The following is a 22,030-nucleotide window of genomic DNA, read 5'->3' as shown; positions in this document are numbered from 1 at the left end:
CGTCTGCCTGTATCGGCGGTTACCAGCGTATTATCCAATGTGTCTGCGCACGAAGCATTGCGCCGAAGAGGGAATCTGGGACCTTCAGTTCTTTTAGTCAATTTGTAGCTGTGGTGGGAGCGTAGAAACCAGGCTATTCATTAAATCTGAAATCGGATACCAGCGTTAGCTATTTTTTAATGAAAACATTAGGGAATTCCGTGCTATTGGCCATTTCGATCGGTGACTTCGGCCGTGCCATCCGTCACCTGCTGCTTCGAGATGGATCCTGTAACCGTTTCCATAGAATCGCTTCAGGAATTTCAAGTGCAAGAAGTGTCTCTAGATGGACAAGAGACGTACACTAAGTATGTATTAAACTTGGCTAGAATGTTTATTTTTGTGAAGTCTTCGCATGCTTTGATGGCTATGCCTACTTTGAGAACTTACATGTAAGTCACACAAGGCCTACATGTAGGTCCTATTATTCTGCTATTGGGATGTCATAAGAAATAGGCCTACTGTGATATAGGCCTAGGCCTAAATTTGGATTCCATCGGACTCTGCAAAGCAAAGAAAAATCGATTCGAAGCGGGGATGTTTAAGATGTTTTTTGTCGTGTTAGTACATGCACAGAGCAAACTGTGATTATTTTGTAAATTGTACATTTTCACTGAAAAGCTGATACATGTATATGAAAAGTTATATTTTTGTAAAATCTTTGTTCTTGTTTGTGCCTTATTCATGTAATTTCAATGAATAAAATGCTGGCTCCACTTCAAATTTCAAAAATTTTGAAATTGGAAATTAAATAGAGGAGCTACAGCGTGCAAAAAAAGAAAAAAAAATAATCACAATTTCCAATTTAGATTACAAAAATGAGTTTCCAAATAAACAGCGCCCTCACTAATTTATTCATGTCTATATCACTACTACTGTACTAGGCCTTACTCCGTGCCACTGTTATGTTGTTGAGCGCTATCTTTGAAAGTGCGGAAATTTAAAATTTGTGTACAATTTTTAAGTTTGGCGCAACTACAGATATTGCCATGAAAATTGCGCACAGCGATAGATATGGCATGGATACATGTGCTACAGGCAACAAACATATGTAAGAGAGTGACATCAACTCCTACTAGACCTAGGCCCTTCATGTTTTTTGCACAATTTTGTTGGGTCTGTTTTTCGCGTGACTGGTGCTGCATGTACATGTACATACTTTTGGGGGCAGGGGCACAGTACGTCACACAGGCCAGCTGCGAGAAATGTTGCCATTCAAGCATTTTGGTGAATCCTGCCATGTGAGAGCAATCAAATTCCCTTGTCGACATTTAAATCGGACTTTGCTTCCCACTGAAAACATCCTTGTGAGAGCTATTTAATTCCCATGTTGACATTTGATTTGGACATTTTTAGAGCAGTAAATGTATTAATTAGAAATATATCTGCAATAAAAGTAGGATCCCAGACAAAATAAATAACAATGAGGGAAAATAAGGATTTTGGAATGACCCCTAAAACTACTAGTTTGTACTGAAATTCTAGCCTTTACTCAAGGCATCAGTGTCCCAGCTTGACTGGTGCCAGACAGCTGGAGACTTCAAAGGGAATGGGAATCCCTGTGCCACCGCTTGGCCTGGCCAAACACTAAGCATCATGAATCGCACAGTTCAATGCACAAAATTGCAGATGTTTAAAGATTACACTCAACGTTACCTGTGCAGATTTAAAATATATGCAACCTAATAAAAACTACTCCAAGGAAAATTGCACAAATTTAAAATTGCGCACTTTCAAAGATTGTGCTGAACATGACTTTGAGCCAATGTAGTATACATGGGGTCAGAATGCTACATGCATGGGTTTTTCAAATCAAACTTCTGAGGTGAATGATCCAGTAGCTTAAACTCCACTTTTTCAATCAAATTTTCCTGTTAGAGCAAACTTGAGGTACATGTGTACCTGTAGCTCCTGAAAAGGGTGTAACAGAGGGTTTCAGAACGTGAGACCGAGTATTTTTTGAAAATCTGAGATTTTTACTCTCTTGTTCCCACACAACGACGATCGCACCATCCATGCCATTTGTGTTTATCAATTGTGCATGTGTTGGGCTGGCCAATGCCAAGCGTGCTCCTTATTTCAGTTGGACCATTTTCGGAGGCAAGGGGGTAAGGATTTTTGAGCTCTTGTAATTTGTCATCGCACATATTGTGCTTCCATGAGCTACAAGTCACACAGTAAAGTCACACGGTCGCGCAATGAAAACAAGATGCCCCCCCATCTTCAAAAATGATCCATTACATTTACGTGTAGGCGAACACGTTTAAACAAAGATGTTGACAAATGGGAGAAACCAAGCATACATAGGGCTGGAAGGGTTTAGTTGATTGAGTCAAGAGATGGCGCTCCCAAGATTGTAAGTTTGAATCCCTCATCGGTCAATTCTGTTGTTTATCTGTCTGACTTTTTTTCTTCTAAACAGGCCTCTGTCCATGTCAGAGAATCTGGCCAAGCTTGCCCACAAGATTGACTTCACCAAGCCGGAGGGTGAAGAGGTGGAGAGCACCCTTGCCGATGAGGAGAAAGACGCCAAGAAAGCCGAGATCAAGGAGGAATCCGCTACGGTGCAAGCTGTTCAGTGGCCCTGGGAGTCAGTCCACAGTAAACTTAGGTTAGAAAAAGCATCCACATCTGTTGGTTTGTGGTAGGTCAAAAAGGAAATACAGAGAACTGCATGTGCAAGGCAGCATGGCCCAAGATGGTGTCTATTGTGACTGTTACCACCTCTGCAGTCCAGGTTTGAATCCTGGTTTGGAACCACATGTGAATTGGGTTTTCAGTCCCTACCTGATTCCGTGGGTTTTACCCAGAATATTCCTCTGGGGTTTCCTCCCACCTCTACGACCGTAACTGCTTCTCCTTATTTCCTCTATAAAGGTTTCTTCAGGCTTGCAAGCAACACGTACCTAGGCACTTTTGAAGAATCCTTGGTGTCATTATCAGAAATGATTGATAAATCATTTTCTTAATTAGGAAAAAAAAAAAACCCTAACTCCCTCGCAAAGTTTTGCCAAGGACCATCCCAAATCTTCCACAATTCTTCCACTCAGCACTGAACCAATCTTATTTGTTTGTGACCCAGGTCAGTTTGATGGGACACTTCTTTGTGTGAAACTTCCACAATTTCATTCCCACATTGATGACGTTCTCCCTCCGCGTACAGGTTGGCCCTGACTGAAATCAGTGTCTTGTCAGACATCTTGCACATCAGCCGATGGGCCAAGGATCCTCGGTATATGGTGCTGGATCCAGTCTCTCAAGAGCAAACCCAGTCCAAGCAAATCATTCAACTCCTTGACAAGAAGAAGGTCAGCGGCATATCAGTATACTAAAACAATGAAATGCACACATGAAAAAAAAGACTTTGTCACTTAACAATTTCCGTTGGTTACTTATTTTATTTCATTCACTCTATTCTGTATTTGCAGCACAAACCTCAGAGTTGGCCTGCAAAATGTTTCTCTCCCTTTCCCAACTGAAAAACTAATGCTGAGAATCAACGTTTTTGAAATTCTTACAGTTCTGTGGCAGAGGAAAAGGTTATATAGCCCCTGAGTTGTAATAAAAATTTCGACGCTGCTAAGTATATATTAACATTGTCATTTGTGAACCATTCTCCTTAAAAGAGTCATTGCATTTGTCTGAGAAGCCTTAGGCTGCATCCGAATCTCTTGTCTAGAGCTAGGTCTAGGTCTTTGCTCCATTGGAAATGCGTGGAGACGCATAGACATAGCCGTAGCTCTGGAGGCCCGTTTTGGACACGGCCATAGTCCCTAACTGAACACTTCATCTTTGAGTTGATGTCATGTAATGCTGTAACATTCTCATGAATTATGAAGGGTGCATTGCATGGTCAAGCAAAAGACATGTAAAAATACCTATTAGACAGCTGCCAAATGACCCATATCTGACCACAGACCACAGTCAGAGATCAAAACGTTGATGTTTGTTGAGGAAGGAGAACCAGAGGACCTGGAGGAAAACGTTTCTGGTCCAGGAGAGAATCAACAAATAACTCTACTCACAGATATCCCATGAATCGAACCCAGGGCAAAATGGCTAGAGGGAGAATTTATTTTTGGACATATCAACCACCTGTGCCACTGAGAAATGACTCTCAATATTTACATGTACTTGCATGCATTGCTGTTTGTGTGTGGCAGAGCCTGGCAGCTGCAGCGTCTGTCCTCCAGAATGGGGCAAAGCGTATGATGCGACAGCCCCCGGCTGGCACCACCAGCAGCCCACAGAAGCCCCAGCACCCGAACGACTTCCATGCCGACCTGCTGAGGTTGAGACAGCATTGGCGCCTTAAGAAGGTCGGCGCCAATATTCTGGGCGATCTCAGCTTCCGGACAGGTACATGTACATTCACATACCAGAGACCCTCTGTCCATCACAATTAAGTTGTAGCTAGCATACATTTGCAAACAGGGTGTCCACAGTTGCCAGAAGGGCCGCGCTGCAGATAATTTGTAGCAGCAGCTGCTGGGTACACCCAGTGCCCATACAAAAATGCCGTAGATTTGTGCACATTCAAGTAATAATGAGACAAAGGAGATACTGTTGGACAACTTTCAAAAGGAATATACCATAAACTGGACAGGGGTGTTTGGGAAAATAAAGGTAAAATTTTAGAACAATATCGTTGGAAATCCATCATATGTTGACTTCGTTTGCATCTCTGAATAAAAAGGTATTTATGAATGGGAATATAAATGTGCTTGGCTGGTCTTTAATGTTTAAGACCTTCCTCAGGAGAACAAACGCTGATAATGTCCTTGCCTGTGGCTCGGGCATTCGTCGCATCCATTCTCCTGAGACCTAAGACCAGCCAAGCACATATTTATTCCATTAATATTACATGTACTTGCAGTGTTGGAAAGATAAAGCAATAGGCTGTGTGTGGTAGCAATTGGGTTATTCAACAGGTTCTTTTTTTTGGGGGGGGGAAATATAGGCGTGTGAAGGGGTCCGTATTCTCAGAAAATTAATGCTCAAATCTTGGTTGACACCAGACACATGAAGATTTGCTCTAACCATACAGGAAGGACACAGAAGGAGTTTGAATTGCCTGGGCTATAGCATCTGGCCAATTACCGCTTTCTGGCATGCCCGGTATGTCCATAGCCAGAACACAGCGAGCGCTTGCTACGCACCATCTGTCTCACATCCACGAAATCCCTTTGTACCCTATGGTCACCGCTGCAATTTGTCGCTGGTAATGAATCCTAAAACTTAGTGTACTCAGGCATGGGAAATTGAATATTCATACATTTGTTGGTGCTTGGTATGACCTCATTACCAAATTTAATGCTTGCGCAGTTGCTTGCATTATGTCGTGTGCCCTAAATGTACATGTGCAGTCATTGCCCAATAATGAACTCTTTTTTCTGGAGTTTTTTTGGGAATAAATAGCCCGGTTGTTTAGAAGATTTTGTGTTTTGTTTGAATCATTGTTCTTATGGCATTTGTACAAAAGCATAGATACATGTAGATTTCATGATCACTCCCTGTGATGAACTAGCGCATTTTTTCCTTATGAACTTAGCTTTCCAGTAGTAGTAAACATTTTGTTGGCCAGTCTTAGCCAAATTCGTACCAAGTCTTTGAACACTGATGTATTGGACGGAGGAGAATAAAATTACAAACTTTGCATGGATAATGGAACAACAAAAGTAGGTCTAATATCAGGGTGTTTTTCTCTCTCTATTTCCTAGTCACAGCAATAATATGTATTTAATAGCAAGCATAACACTACAACTGTTGCTAGGATAGTACTGGCCCCGCTTGTCTGGCAAAGATGCAGGCAGTAATCGGGCATTTTTGGAATATTATCTATTACTCGTCTGACTCAGCGGCGACGATCATTGAACACTTTGAAGTGCCAGAGTTGCAACTCCTTCTGTGTCCTTCCTCTATGCTCAAACCTTACACAAACCAGGGCTGTTACCTTAATAATAGGGCTAAATCCTCCAATTTCAACTAATTTTATCGTGTACCCACCTTAAAGAGTTGGGGTTAATGTTGTACGTGCCAGCTGTTGTGATGAAGAATAATAATGCGGAATATTTATAAAGCACCCTCCATAAAAAATTATCTCATAGCGCTGTACAATATGTTAAAAATTAAAATTAATTAGTCAAATACAAACAGTTAAAGTTGAAACTAAAAAATACATTAAATACAATGATACACAAAAAATCATAGTTGATTAAATTCATTAGCACCTATAACTAATTTTAAATAAATGTATTTTAAGAGAAGATTTAAAATGGCAATTAAAAAGAAGCAAAATTTAAACCAAACGGAGCGGAAACAAACCTCAACACAGCAGCCGAAAGGGCGCCACCTACCAATAGGTTTATTCTAATTTATCATAATTATGAATGCAAATTTATTCCAGCTGGATCACGCTTTTGGCACAGTGGAACCTTTGAGGTGACCAAGACAACCGACATGGACTCCGAAGCGGCCGAAAAGAAGAATCAGACTCCACTGAAAGTAACCATCCCGTCAGATATAGAAGGCACCAGTCACATCCAAGTACTCATACAAGAAGGTCAGTCAGTTGATATTTTGGTCATTGGACACCAGGGCTGTAGTCTTGTCCATCACAAGTCCCTCAGACAGTCAAATATACCAGTACGTCCATCACAGATTGTCCAGCCTCAAGCCAAGTCACAAGCTATTCAAATGGACTGTGACTATACACCTTTATCTCGATGCTGCCATATTTGTCTTGTTCCCTGCAGTCCCTTTGGCAATAGTAATACAACTTCACATATTGCTGAGAGGTAACAGACTGTTTTTCCTTCCAGCCTCAGTTTTTTTTACATTGCTTTGAATGGTAGAAAATCCTGTTACCTGTGACTGATCCTGTGAGTGGGCTTTTGAAAGGACCTGTGATAAATGTGACTACATCTCAGTGGGATACTTTGAGATGCTTGATAGTGACAATCATACCAGTCCTTTTATCCAGTCCTGAGCATGCCCGCATTGTTCCGAGCATGCCCACATTGTTCTGAGCATGCCCACATTGTTCTGAGCATGCCCGCATTGTTCTGAGCATGCGTGTATAGTTCTGAGCACGTGCATAGTTCTGAGCACGTGCAATACCTTGGAAAAGGACTGGTATATCTGCTGCCACCATAGTCTCAAAGTCTCCCATTGCATTATTTCTCTATAAAGTACACGTGTGGACAGTTTGTGCATGACTAACCCCTAACTCTGTAAAACTTCTCTGCATAGGAAGCGGATGGCACGTTCTCTGCTGAAGGAGAATTGAGTCCAAGGAACCAATAGCTGCTGAGCTTTACCTTTTTCAGTCCTTTATAGGACAACAGGCCCCTCCCATTCGAATCCACAGCATTGAAGCTGACATCTTGATAACTCCCTGGCTCTGCTCTCTTAATCTTCTCTTTTTTTCCCAGGGGAAGCTGATATTGCCACAGCCTTCTTGCCACAACCCAGTAGGAGCCGTGTCTCACCTGATGCTCACTGGCAGGAGAGGCTAGAGGCAGCACAGACTGTGCTGTTCTGCAAGGAGGTCTTTGCTCAGGTAAGGAACGGGTATGGCTCTGTCTTGCCTTGGCAACTGATTATTGCAGTGACTGCTGACAGCAGGTAATGAGATAAGTAGTCATGACAGAAGTGGGTATAAATGTGACAGTTTATCACAGGGATGACAGATGGTGTGATAACCAGTCACAGGAAAGAGTGGGAGTGTAGCCCCCTGATGGTGACATGCATTGTGACATTCAGTCACTGTGGCATTAAATGTCATGGAAATTGTCATATTTTTGTTCTGGGAAGTCCTGGAAAGTTGTGGAATTTGGTTTTAAGATTTCAGTGGGAGCCCTGAGTGAGCTTTATAGAATGATCAATTGAAACTGAGAGTCTGTGCACTCACCGTGTTATGATCTTCTTTTTTCAATAATTTTCATCCATTTTCATTGGACAAGACTTCCTTTTATATACTTGAATTTCTGATTTGAGTTTGCACATAAGATATTTAAATATGACATCATAATATCATGGTCCACTTTCCTGGACATTCTTTTTTTTTTTAGATTGCACGAGAGGCAGTACAGCTGAAATCACCGGTGCCCCACATTGTGGTTGGCAATCAGATCTTCTGCACTCTGTTCCCTGGTGTCCAACTTTGCCTGACATTGTGTCACAACACCAGCACTGATTCACAGGTGAGCACTTTCAGAAAAAAAAAAACAAATTATTTTTAGGCTCTCTTCTGGGGTACAGTCCCAGAAATGGAAATTCAATTGGTCTTCCTCAAACTTCAACTTCATTTTTGCCTGGCTTCATCTTGGGCCCAGGAGCTGTTGGCAGTTCTTTTGATAATTGGACCAAACGAAGGACTCCATCAAGTTCCAGCAGCGAAACATTAAGTCATATTGAATCAGAGCCTGGAGAGTCACCTAACATCAGCTGAAGCCAGACATGGAGCAAAGCTTGCATTTTCAGCAATGTTCTTCCTCATACCAAAGCTTGAGTGCAATCTGCGGAAGCATCCCTCTCATCAGTTAAAAAGAGCCATGTTGGTGGGAAGTGTTCAATTTGTTGTGACACGACCGTAACACTAGTATTTTATAGTCATTTGTGAACCAGCAGAGTGCAGTTCCAACTGAAGGAAAATTGCGCCCTCTCTTGGTCCAGCTTGGGACTTATTAGGGTTGACTCGGCCGTTATGTGCTAACAGTATTTGCACAGGTTAAAGTTCACGAATGGTTTTGGCCGTACTCAGTTTGTGTTGCTTTACTGAGTAGTCCAACATGACACCTAAGTCTTGTCTGACAGAAGGAGGCAGGCCCTTATGAGCAGAAGTACCCCCTCATCAGTTGAAAAGAGCCATGTTGGTCAGGTGTGCTCATTTTGCTGGTAACAACGTGACTGGAACATGTGCATTTCTTAGTCGTTTTTAAACCATCAAAGGGCAGTTCCAACCAAAAAAACCTCCGTTACTAGGAAAATAGCTCCCTCTCTTGGTCCAGCTTGGGGCTCATTCTGGTAACATGTATAAATGCTGCATACAGGAATTCCCCCAGCAGTTTCTCTAGTGTGGCATATCATATGCGCAGGCCATACTGACATTTTTATGAGTTTTTCCGTTTCAAGACATGCCAACATATTGTACTCATGTTCTCCAAAATGATTTCTTTTCATCAGACATTGTTTGATTTTTATTTTTCAGTCAAGCTCCAATTTTGATTTTCGACTCGGGGTGAGTGGAAGAAAATAGCCCAACTGAGCGGCTTCAGAGACATTTTCATGCTCATTTATATTCAGATACATCTCTCTGCCTTCAAAAGAAACTAAGAAGTCAGTAACATCTCTTACCATTTATGGCTGTTGTGTGTATAGGCCAAGTCATAAACTGTACGAACTCACTACACCACTGACGTAGAATGAACTGAAACCGGACAGATGGTTTTAGTGTATGCCCACAGAATCTTCTCTTTGAACAGGTGCCCCCTTACTGGCATTTTAAACTCAAAAAGATGGGGGGATCGGAGGAGGGGGGGGTTAGCCGCAGCTGGGCATAACATTTCTTTGATAATGTTACGGTGCGCTTTTTTATACCAAGCCTTCAGAAGGTTTTCCAGTAGTGTCTTACAATCACGTTGACACCAATTTTATGTAAATTAGGAATGCTGTTATCGTAAAGTGCCCTCATTTTGTTAACTCGTCCCATTGTATGGAACGTGAGCCAAATATTTCAACAGTCACCCAGTGCCCACAAGAGAGAGTACATAATTTCCATTCCAACAACAAATTGGCTGCACCCGCTCCAGGGGAGGAGGGGGCAGGAAGGAACCTGTGCAAAGAGGCAGTGTGTGTCCTCAGTAGGGTGCCATTTCCATGTAAGAACCACACCCTCTCTTATTCACACTTGGAGTTCATGGAGCAAGTATCGGGGCCTATGTATCACAACCGGATACCCAAGTGTCAGGAACTGTTTTTGAATTTCATGTTCCTAAGTCCACCGCTCCAAAAGGTATTTTGAAGCCTGATTTATGAGATCAACCACCAACATTGCTCGGCAACTTTCCGGATGAAGAAAAAAGATGATCCAAAAGGGTTTTGTTTTGGCTAAATCAGATTTCCTGTGTCCTCTTCAAGGTTGAATTCTTCAGGGGTGGGTTTCCACCATGGGTACTCAGGTCCATATACAGGTATCCATTTTACCTCTGTGGCGTGCTTGGTTTCCATATTGCCCTGTACACACTGGGGAACTATAAACATACTACGTACATACATTAACTCAAATCCGTGCATCTACATTTTCCTTTTTCAAATTTTAATTAATATCAACCCAAGTACATGTCACTGTCATCATTAAACATACATGTACCGAGTAACCTCCTCCATTATGAGTGTCTATGACACAAAAAACATGTGTCACCACTCACATGAATATGGTCATACCACTACGACTTCATGAAATTTGTTGAGAAAGTCTGACAAACCTTGTCTTTGTAGAGTTTAGAAATGATTGTCTGATTTTTTGTTTTCCAGTTGTCGCATGGTTTTTGTTATGAGCCTTCTTTGGTGAGTTGGTCCACTACACCACCATTGTTTACATCAGGGCCACTGTGGATTTTGAAAGCTAAACTTAAAAGGGGCTGGAGATCGTCCCATTCTGACCACCGATTCCCCTCCTCCCCCAAAAACTCCAACCCCTCACAGCCCCCAAGGCAGTGTCTCTGTGTGTTCAAGGATTAATATGAGGTGCTTTTGGGGTGAAGCCTAGCCATTTCCAAAGACCACTAAAGGCTGTGAATGCAGTGCAGTGCAGTTTGTGCTTAAAGGACTCTGTCATCATTTCAGGCAGGTGTTTCCAGAATCCACATTAATTGTTAATTGTTGCGCTTCAATACTGACATCACATCTTAAGCTTGATTCAGGAAATCCTGCTTCCTTAAAAAACCAAGTGAAACAAAACAAAGAGGAGCATTTCCCCACTAGAAAGTCTCCCTTTTGACCAATACGTATCACCATGTTTTCTTTAAAAGCTCACGATCATTTCAAAGACAAGTGTGGGTATCCCCCATCTGCGTGGATGCCCAGCAGTCGAGTGAAAATCACTGAAATCCACAAACATCTTTGAGGAAAAAATGTCATTACATACTACAAAGTTTTGCAAAATCATGGACTTGCCAATCACCAATCGTGATAACTTCAAGCATGCAACTTTTCCTCGGGCCAGCTAATTTCCTCATTTTTCACTTCACGCTCATGCCATTGAAAATTGAAAAACATCGTACAAAGTCTATTAAAGATGGGAATATCCTCGATTTTTGGTCAAAATCCAAGTTTCATGCCTGTCAGTTGACCTCAAACTTTTTGATGGTAAATTGCCGCTACAAGCGCTGTTTTTGCTGGCCATTTTCTGTTGGATTCCAGGTTCATGACTTTCATCAAATCCACCACACCATGATTTATGCAGTTAAAGCATGTTACAACCCATAACTCACGCTTACATGCTATCTACTTTGGAGTACATATATTCTTCTGCAATATTGTGGCTTTTGAACAGTTGCTCAAAGCTCGAACAGTAATTACTATTTGAAATGAAGCTTAAGTTTGGTTAAATAACCAACTGTAATACTTTTAGAACAGGAAATAATTCCAAAGGGGAAACCATTTTTGCCCTAAAGTTTGTAGACATGGAGAATCCGGGGCATTGATTTACAAAGAGCACCAAAGCAATGAAAAACCCTGAATATCCAGTCAACACATTGGAATACAGTAGTGTTTATCTTATCTCTTCTCATTCACTCTGTGATTGTTTGACATTTTTGCTTTTGATTTTCGCCTTTAAAAACAAAAAACAAAATTGAAAGCGAAGTTTAATTCCAAACAGCTTTTCAATTTCTGGCAGCAGCTACCCGAGATAACGTGGTGTTGTCAACTTCATCATGAACATTGAGTCATGGCCATGGGCACATTGTGAATACACCAACTTAAATCATTTTGGGGCAATGCTGGGCACATGGCTTATAAAGATGGAGTGTGTGTGGGTTCAAAGGTCAAGTATCATATCACCGGTCCTTATGGGATAGCCAATTTTGCAGCAAACTAACCTATTGTTAATATTCTGTATATTCACGTTATTGCTTAAAATTCTTATTGTTGGACATATCATGCTTGATAAAGAAATAGACATTATCTCTCAAGTGTAACAAAAATTTTAACTTGTAAATTGGATGTTTGCCACATATTTTTTTCCCGGATTGATTGATCATAAAATTATATTGGCTGAAAACAAGGAAAACCTAACTAAATGGACTGAAACAATTGAGAGTTGAGGCATTGGCCTACTGGTACATGTGTGATTTATACCATCATAATCCATAAAAACAGGTTTTTCCCTCCCAAGTTTGACAAAATTATTGAATGTCATGTGCATTACGAGAAAACAATCTTTTTTCATGAAGTTGCATATATTTAACCCCTCAAACTATTCTGCACACAAATTATTATATATAGCAGCATCTGTAAGCAGTTTAAAGAATAGGCTGCTTGGTTTTTGACTTCTCATTGTATGGGAGAATGGACAGTAAATGGTTTTTTATTTTATTAAAGGAGCACAGATATTCACTTTTCATGGAGAAGTCCATGATGTGATCTAACAGAAACTAACCAGTGGATAAATCTGTGAATAGAAATGTGCCGCAGTCGATCTGGCAAATACCTGATGATTGTTGAAGATTAAGAGGGAGGTCACTGAGCTTGCTTGGTTAAAGACGAATGATAGAAATTACAAAGGTCTGACTCGTTTAATGTACATGCTTGGATAATTTCATAAAATTAGTGGAGAAATGAAAGCAATATGGATCACGCTGTATACCATGCTGAACTGATCACAGAGGTTTGGTCAAGAGTTTTGGTTGCTGAGAAAACTAGAGAATGCCCAGTGTATCAGTTTCGATTACATGCCATCGTTTGCCCCCCTGATTGACCTAGACTGAACCAGTGAAGCAACCCAATCACAGCCACGCCCTAGAGCACTCCCTGCATCAGCTGCTCAGGGAGCTCCACCGGAGCAACATGGGTGGGGCCACACCCCGCCCCATCACCTCAGCGCTGACGGTCAGCAAGAAACGGCGACTGGCCGGCCCCCAGGCCATCAGCAGGAAGGAACTGACTGACAGCCAACAAGGGTAGGCATAAATTAGGCGTGGCTGTCGCTAGGTCCCAGGCACTTTTATCTTATTCAGTACTTCCATGTTGGAATTTCCTTCTCAGTGTTATTGGGAGATGGAGTTGGAGTCAACAAAGCAATAGAAAGTGCTCAAACTTTAGAAGAGTTTGAAACTTTAGAAGTCAGGTTTTAGCAAAATGTAAGCTGTGAAGGTCGTCGGAGTACAAAATTGATCACAGACTCCAAGTGGATTTCGCTTTTCTTTTGTGGAAAAAAGTATTTCCATTATTTTAGTTTAGTTCTGTGGACTTTTTCTTCCTTCTGTTTTCCTTTTTTTTTTAAAAATAATCTGATGAAGTATTGAAAAATGGTACCTTTCTATGAAAGAGATACTGGAAATAAGGCATTTTTAAAAATTCTTCTGATTTTCCAGGGAGTGTTTGTTGGAGAAAGTCTTAAAGCAAGCCAAGCACATCGTTTTGAGGAAGAGGTAGGTAATAAGTATTGTACGTACGATTGAACAAATACCATTTATGTACTTTCTGCAGGCATTAAGAATTAAAGTATAACGTCTGTGGTCATAAAGACCAAAAGGTCAACATGGTGAGGTACTATTACATAGCGCTATCATTTGTTTATAAGTACCTGGGCTGTGGTCTGTTTTCCTGGTGCTTAGACATTGCAAAAGGTGCACGCTCCAGACTGGTTTGTATGGCATTACGCGTACAAGTTTGCGTATGAGCTAGAACTGATCCCTCTGTGTGCAGGGTGTGTGGTAGTGCGTGGCAGATCTCTTTGGTATTAGTTGCATGGTACTGAAAGGGAGTCGTGATGCTGAAACCTGTCATTGAGAGATGCAGGCAAGAAGAGTACGTTTTCAAGTTGTTTGGCACATCAAGTCAACTGGAACCATAAAGTGACCAACATTTATGTGCATGTACATGATGCTGCTGCAAACTTCATTCCTTGTTTCCAGTTGTCTTCCCGGTCAGGTGAAAGTTGTGAGCATCTCTAATTTTGCCAAATTTCAACCAATTTTAGAGTGGCGGACGTGATTACCCAGCTGTCATGTGACCTGCAGGACCCCATCATCCTGGTGCACTGGAGCGCACACTCTCAACCGCTGGTATGCACGGCCAAGGTCCACATCTCCACCAGTGGCTACGAACAGATAGCGACGTAAGTGGACTGAATTGTGGCTGAGAGTTGGCCATTTTGTTTTTGTGCCCAGCTTTCCCGAAATGAGCATCATCCCTCAAATTTTGTTGCTTCAGTCAATTCCTTGACCTACCAAGATAATGAGATTACATTTGAAGATTGCCTTTGCACTTGTTTGTTTTCTGTTATGACAACAAAGGGCAAATTTGTCAACCATTTGTTGGTGTTCCGTGGCAGCCTGTGCACAAAATATTCAACAAGTGGTTTACAAATGGCAAATGGATGTCTCTCGAACTTGTCCCTAGCTTCAATGCCATTTAGTAATACACGTGTCTGTGCTCCTGTTTAAGGGACTGCTGCTTATCCCAGTGGGTCACCTACATGTACCTGTAAATTCATGGGTGTCCTATGGGGGGTGAAGGGGTGACTCGCACCCTCCGATCCACCCTAGAACAAATGGACAAGGAAAAGGAAGTAGCCTGGAATTGCCCCCCTTTGTTTCCTGGCTGATGGGAACTTTGCCCTTTCCCCACTCCTGGCACATGATACCTATTCCAGCACTTTCCCTCTCTCTGTTTTTCGCCACAGGACGTTGCTGCAACTCACCGTGGAAGTGGACCAGATCAGAGTGCTGTGCAAAGACGGTCGGGTCATCCATGCGAATCACGAGGAGCAACAGCTGAAGGACTTGATCCAGTGTCAGGTATAAACACATGGGCCCCCTTTACAGTGTGGTGTTGTGAGTATGAACTGAGCAGATGTCACTCTGAGGGTTTGGCATTGATAGAAGGGAGCTGAAGGAGGGCATAGTGTCGACAAGTTCTGACTGTTTCAGCACATAATCAACTTGTTAACAAAACGAAATTTTGAGAAAAGGGCTTCAACGTTAAGTTTGGTCTCTGTGATAGTAAAAGATGCCAACTTGCTTCATCTTATCTCTGTTACTCCTCTGTGTTTGTACTGTTTCTTTAAAACGTGCAGTAGACATAAATTTCAATAAATCCACCATGGCATTTGAGCTAAGAGTCATCCCAGTTTGCCAGAATACCTCCTAATTGTGGATCCAAGGTGGATCCAAGCCATTCAAACGGAATGGTATCCAAGAGTTGTGTTGGTTTTTTGATTTGATATTTCAAATACTAGTTTGGTGCCATGTTGTTTTAGCACCACACGAGATTGGACTCTCAACTCTTGTCGATCCAACACAGATATCCCAGCACCAGATTTCCAGCATGTTGTCCCTGTCAAAATCGATGAGCATGCACATCCTTCATTATAACTTCCAACTTGGCGTTGGGTCTGCCTCCAAGCTCGGAAACGCTTCATCCGTCCTTGTCTCTACGCACCATGGCCAGAGGTGAGATTAGGATAGGGCTTGGGTCTTGGCACTTGTCCTTCAAGGAGTACACAGTGCTCCTGTTTAGTTTTCTGTAGAAAAATTCTGATAAGCCTTGTGACAATCCTTCACATCGGGACGTCTTTCACTGTTGGTCTTTCATGACTGCTTGATGTTTAATTTTAGAATGCCTGCAAGAGAGAATGTAGCTTACAAAGTTACTGCAAAGGCAAAAAACAGTGACAAATTCAACAAGACCTCCTTAATGGAAAGTTTGGTTGGATAAAAAGCCAAAAACTTGCAATGTGCAGGACAAAATGCAAGACGAGCTAGTAGTTAAAGGTGATGTGTTGTTCAAACTGAAATGCTTTGCTTGCTTGCTACCCACAGTAAGCTTTAAAGAAAGTGTTTTTACTATCTGAAACCAAAGAATATGTCAAAACATGTCAATTTGTTATGTACTTAAAGGCACCATCTACTCAAAATGACCCATCCAAAAATTGAAAGGGTGTACCCCAAAGTTGCTCAAGAGAAATCTAAAATACCAGCAGTGATCACATTGTCTCCTTTCCATGTTTCTTAAAGGATGGTGGCTGTGCGGAGCGACCCGCTAAACGGCATCACGGTATTGGTGAAGGGGTGCAAAAACCCACATGACACTGAGCACAAAAGCAACGTGGTAACAGATCCCAAGTGGGAGACCATTATGACGGACTACCGGGAGGTGGACCTGGAGCGGATCCCCGGCAGGAGTTTTGTCAACAAGATGGAGCTGTTGATGGCAGTGCTGGCCTCCTGACAGCGATGCTCCAATTTGGTGTCTCCACGTGTTCAGGGAGGGAGGATGGATTCTTATTCCATCCAAGAGTCACACTTCTGTTGTTGGTATTAACTCTGCCTGGCCCTTTGAGGGCAAATCCTCAGTAGAAGCTGCTGAGCTTTCCTTGTGGGTCTCAGTCAGTTCAGGCCACAAGCTGTGCCCCTAATGCAAGAAACTATTGGCAACTGGTTCAACACTGGCCGATACTTCTAATGTATGGCATCACACCTTCTGGCTGTCCGGTTTGGTCAGGTGTGCTTTTGAGCCATGCCTTGCCGGGATGCGGGATATTTTTTGAATATGACTGACTTCGTGGTTCTCTGCTGAACAGAACAATATTGCTGAGCCAGTGATTTTGTTCCTGGCGAATACCCGCCAAGAACCAGTTACAGGCAGCCAACAGTGCACGGCATTTGGGCTGGTAAACCTTTTACCTTTTTCAGCATTAATTTCATATAGGAAGAAAGGATATAGGTTCACAATTTGGAGCCTTTTAAATTAAATTAACTTTGACTGACCGACCCTCCAGATTTTTTTTCATTTGAAGGCAACTCTTAATGATTTACTGCCCCAATACGGGTGTGACGTTTTAGTTGTAAGCACCCAGGGTGACGCGAGGTGCCCTGTATCGCTTAGAGTGTTAAAACATCATATCCCACGTCTCAGCAGTCAATATTTGATTTGTTATACATTTGTCTAGTTCCAAATCACTTTCGAAGTCACAATTATGTATTATTTGTAGAGAACCTATCTGCAAATAAACTTAATGTGGAGATCCAGAACCTGAAATGTAAACAGTTTATGTTGTCCATTTTTTACCTGTTACTCACCATGTACTCAGCATCATCATATCCATGGGCAAAGATTCCGTCCAGGCAGTGGGGCTACTTATATGGATATCACCAGGATTTTTCTGGGGGGATGGGGACTTTGTGGGATGGGGGCAAAGCACCCATTAGAAGCAGACTTTGATGATATACAGTGGAGAGGGGCCAATTCTGTGGCAGTGACAAGTAAAGTGGTGATTTTCATCCCCTTTTGGGGGGTCTTTTGCTGTTCGTAAGCAAATAGGCACCTCAGCATGTTTCCCCATAGACTACACTATCTATACGAAAAAGATCCAAGTCCAAAGGTGTGCGTATTGCCGTGAGAAATGATATCATCGTGATGCAGGAGCAGGATCTTGATGTGCAGAGTTGCTGTGGGTCAAAGTCCAGCCTGTGCACCAGAAACTTCTCTGTGTGTTGTTGATCGCCCTCATAAAGGCACATTTTGGAAGGAACAAGAGGATTGTGCGGGGATCTGCTTGAAGTTGTCTGCATCCTCAACGGAGTTGACCATCTGGAGTCCCATGGTCTCCTCACACGAATACTGACACAAGAACAAGGGACTTTCAATGACACTAAAAAAGAGACGGTGTCGTCTAAATCTACGTAAACTTATTAAGCCAGAGAGTGGAACTGCCTGTCAGAAGAGTGTGTTGCAGTAACAACAGTCCTCCTGTTTAAAATTCAACCGGACAAGGTCCCAAGAGACTAGGGTATTGCACGAATTACGGTTCTTTACTCCATGACCAACTTACGCATATTGCAGCAAGGTATGAGACGGAGAGAACCCCCCCCCCCTTTTGTGTTGGTCATTGTCTCGCAGGAATCTAGGGAATTCCTTTCAGACATCTTGGGGAGATGTGTTAAGTAACAATAGTCTGGAATGTGTATAGGGATTTGACATGTTGGGGGTACCCCTCGGTCTCATTTTTTGCTGGGTATAAACGTACGGGCAAATAGTCTATAGGTGAGGTGCAAACCCAATCCCAACCATACTGTTACAAGTGTACGCGCCAACATACAGATACAGTGCCCAGATACAGACGTTGAGGAGCTCTATAACGACCTGCAAGCCGTGCTTGACCCAATCGAGAAGAGTGTGTCTTGTATCGAACAGTAGGTGACTTCGGCACGAAGCGCGAAATCGTCCCGAAACCGGCTGTAGCGGAGACCGCTTCTACTGGGCGTTAGGAACGACAGAGGAGACACACTAGTAATTTCGCAAAGCAGGCATCCTCCAGGACTATTTTCCAACATCCTGGCAGAAAATACAATCGGGTGTCTCCAAAATATTTTCATCTATTACTCTAACTAAAATTTGTGAAGATAGACGATAAGGCTCTCCTTGTAAGTGTAATTGAAATCGTCAGGTTTGATTAAGTCATCATGACATCTTCCTCGATCATCAAACGTCCTGCCAAAGGACCCCTCATATGTCATCAAAAGGTCACAGAATTTTCCAAACAGCCCACATTTTGCAAAATATCGCGCGAAACATTGGTTGTTTTACAAATGTCACTTCAAACAAGCCCGAACCTCCTCAATATTGCATTAGTCATGCATTCTCTGAGGAAACACATGCCTACGTTTATGAAATGACATCTGATTGATGTTTAGGCCGACCCTGTAAGAGCAACAATGATTGCTTGACGTTCGATGACCAATAATACTACTACAAAGAAGTGTGGCATGGGATGGGTGTCTGCAAAAGTCGTACTTAACGTTTGAAAGCGGTACGTCACTCTAGATCGAAGCGTGAAATTTTTAAACAGAAGGATTCTTTGGCCGTATTACGCATGCCTCGTTTCATAGGAGCCAAAATTCATGTAACACCAGCCAGTCTATTAATGCTTAATTGGCATCGATCAATTAATCAATTTCGATCACAATATCGACCGCAAGAAATCAATCAATCTGTCAATCTTTCGGTTGGAATGTTGATCAGTGTAAGTTGAATGGTCATTAGCTCTTTTTAGGATTTGAATGTGTCTAAACAGCTGACCTGAAGCCACATTTTAAGGAAAGAAATGTGGTAGGCTATTTTTCGGTTATGCCGATGAAATAAAACCAGAGGCCCTATGCACATGAGTACGTTTCATACCCAAATTTCTTATTTTGTGACCAAAAAGTTCAACCTTTATTCAACCCTCCTTCAAAACCAATAACTGGAAGAGAGAGACCAAACTGAAACTGAAAATCTCACTTCGCGCTGATCTCATAACCAAACCACAACCCCCGTATCCAAACCCAATTCCAAACATTTGATCCCCAACGAAACCCAGCCTATTTGCTTGACACAAACACAAATCAATAACATCACCTAAGTGAAAATGCAAACCTCAACCCAACCCTAACAGTCGTCCATTAGATATAATCGGCGGGAAATTCATCAAAGTGCCTCAATCCTGTCCCAAATGGTTCCCTTTAAGTGCTCTATGGTATAGGCCTAGCTGCCCTAAGTATTTCCAAAACCTCAATGAGAATTTACCATTTGTTTAAACGCTTGACAAACATTGCGACTTTTCCTTCAGCAGGGCTCTTTGGGTCAAGAGAGATAATTCTGATACATCTGTCTCTGCCGTTGTCCCACAGGAGCTCGAGTGATCCGAATGCATGACCAATAATGGTATACCTCCATCGGACTTGGCTCGAATGGGATTATGTATTTAGTCGATACTGGGTTAACTTGTTTTCCTCATGTATACTTTGCCAATAGGCTACCTGACGATACTGAAGATGGCTGACGTTCAACTAATAAAGCTGTACGGTTTAAAATAAATGGCAAAGAAGTTGATGGATCAGGACGGCAAATTTTTAAAGTAAAAATGAAAACACCTCAGAAAGTCTAGGCCAACCAATACAATCAAAACGGCTCTGCATGTAAAAATGGTCATATCGAAGATGATGGACTCGTCCGTTTTCACTCTACCAGTAATAAAAGTTTTGAAAGAGTAGTTTTTCCTCGGGTGTTGTTTTTGTGTGTAATCTACATTTGTAAGTGGTGGTATGCCACAACTTTGCATTCGCACAATGACAATTCATCCGACGATAAGAACAGAAATGAGGGACTGTTTTCAGAAAATCAATTCCAGTTGCAGAGCTCCAGTATGTTAAAATCAGCAGAAATGCCTCAACATCAGTAAATATTACAATGGTAGCGCTCAAGCATTGAAACCATCCAACGTTCTGAAATTGGTATCCTTGTGGAGACATGGCTTTGTTCAACTGGTTTCAGAATATGGTGCCTTGTGGAGACCCAGGAGAATGGGTTGAATAGGTCTCCACACGGGTTTCACGAAACTGACATTTGGAAATCCCTATAGTATAAAAAGGAGAAATTTGTAATGTGTAAGAATCGCAAATTGAAGTGTTTCATATAAGGGACATTCGGTCAAAACTTCAGCCCAGGAGAGTGATTCATGTTGAAATGGGAGCATTAGTGTTAGTACTGGAGGTCTTGGCCTGTGTATGCACTTCAAGTAATATTTATACAAGTCTGTTTAAACCCCTTCAAGTCTCGAACAAGTCTATTGCTAATCCTCCAGTTTTAAGCCGGGTCTGAAGCTTTTTAAATCAGGTTCAACAAAAGCCTCCCTTTCCATTGTTACTGGTCTGTGAAAGACTTGCGACTGGACTTGTGACAGACTCCACAACTACTCTGATACTTTACTTGATAAAAAGTACTTGCTGCTAAGAAATAAACCGTAGGCCTACAATACAAATTTCAGCACACACGATGTGTTAGACGCGTTTTCTGTAGCGAGGGAGCACGCATGCTCACGCGCGCACATCGTATCAGTTCGTGAAAACGAAACTCTCACTCGACCTTCTTTAATGCCTTTAGTACGTTTTGCACGTGTTCAGGGGGCGGGCATACTTGCCTCTTCGTGAAAATTCAAAATGCATGTATTGAAATGTCAGTCCCTGGTATCATTTTCAAAAAAATGGTCAAGTAGGATGTTTTAAAGCAAAATGATGAAAGAAATCAATTTGGGAAATTTCGATTTCTTCATTTTTTACATTCTGTCTCTTTATGGAAATGGGGACATTTTCTCCGAGTTCTAGTTCTCACTTGTTTATCATGTTAAGCAACTTGTTTAACCAATAGAAGTGAATATTTGTTCCAAACTTTATTGGTAGATATTTTTAAAGCCATTTTAAAATTTCTTCTTATGCTATTTTGACTTATTCTCTGTGCCTTAAGTGACAAAGGGGCCTACGCAAATGCGCAAAATTACGTCTACAAAGACATGTGTATAGACGTGGTCCGGGGACTTCCCCTAATTAATGCGCGTATTTATATAAAAATAGTTAAGAGAAGCTGTCAGGGAGAACATTTATTGTTGACGACCATGCTATTGTTGATGACCGTGATGCACTATTGTAGAATTTTAATCACTCAGTCTTAACAGCAACATTCTGTGCAGTAAGGTTAATGATTTTGTTATGAACCGCTAAAAGCGATATCTCTGAGATGGCCGAGTGGTTAAGCTCATGTTATAGATCGCCAGACTGTGGGTTCGAATCCCAGCGGTGGCTTTTTATTTTCCCAACGCTTGCTGTCAGTCAGTAGCTATAAGAGACACTAAAATCACCCCGTCAAATACCAGCAGTACCTTAGCCTAACGGGTAAGCTCTGCGGCTGGCACTGTCCGCGAAGTCCAGGTGAGCGCCTTAGTACAGGT

At 42.0% G+C, this 22,030-nt stretch overlaps 1 protein-coding gene across 3 annotated transcripts; it reads left to right on the top strand.

Annotated features, from left to right (window-relative positions):
* The first annotated feature begins 68 nt into the window (after positions 1-68).
* On the top strand, positions 69-17,307 carry med17 (mediator complex subunit 17). 3 transcript variants are annotated; one of them, XM_087137063.1, is made up of 15 exons: positions 69-347; positions 2,462-2,650; positions 3,203-3,347; positions 4,203-4,398; positions 6,446-6,601; positions 7,473-7,600; positions 8,112-8,243; positions 9,251-9,280; positions 10,576-10,608; positions 13,027-13,223; positions 13,638-13,694; positions 14,246-14,383; positions 14,951-15,065; positions 15,571-15,719; positions 16,284-17,307. In XM_087137063.1, the coding sequence occupies exons 1-15, from the start codon at positions 262-264 to the stop codon at positions 16,495-16,497; spliced, it is 1,965 nt and encodes a 654-aa protein (XP_086993189.1). In that variant the 5' UTR covers positions 69-261; the 3' UTR covers positions 16,498-17,307. The 3 variants fall into 3 exon arrangements, with proteins under 3 accessions (XP_086993189.1, XP_022101289.1, XP_022101290.1); XM_022245597.2 differs by lacking the exon at positions 9,251-9,280 and having other exon boundaries at positions 71-347; XM_022245598.2 differs by lacking the exons at positions 9,251-9,280; positions 10,576-10,608 and having other exon boundaries at positions 84-347.
* Positions 17,308-22,030: the final 4,723 nt, after the last annotated feature.

Source organism: Acanthaster planci, linkage group LG01, assembly GCF_054643075.1.
Source record: "Acanthaster planci isolate LZ-2023a linkage group LG01, COTS_SCS, whole genome shotgun sequence".
NCBI lineage: Eukaryota > Metazoa > Echinodermata > Asteroidea > Valvatida > Acanthasteridae > Acanthaster > Acanthaster planci.
The sequence above is the reverse complement of the archived record's forward strand: the minus strand, read 5'-3'. Positions and strand labels throughout refer to the sequence as shown.

Bases quoted from the DNA above. Each gene is read 5' to 3' on its own strand.
- med17 (XM_087137063.1), top strand. From the start codon at position 262: ATGGATCCTGTAACCGTTTCCATAGAATCGCTTCAGGAATTTCAAGTG. The intron at 4,399-6,445 runs GTACATGTACAT...AATTTATTCCAG, and splicing joins CGATCTCAGCTTCCGGACAG to CTGGATCACGCTTTTGGCAC. The intron at 10,609-13,026 runs GTGAGTTGGTCC...TGATTGACCTAG, and splicing joins TTTGTTATGAGCCTTCTTTG to ACTGAACCAGTGAAGCAACC.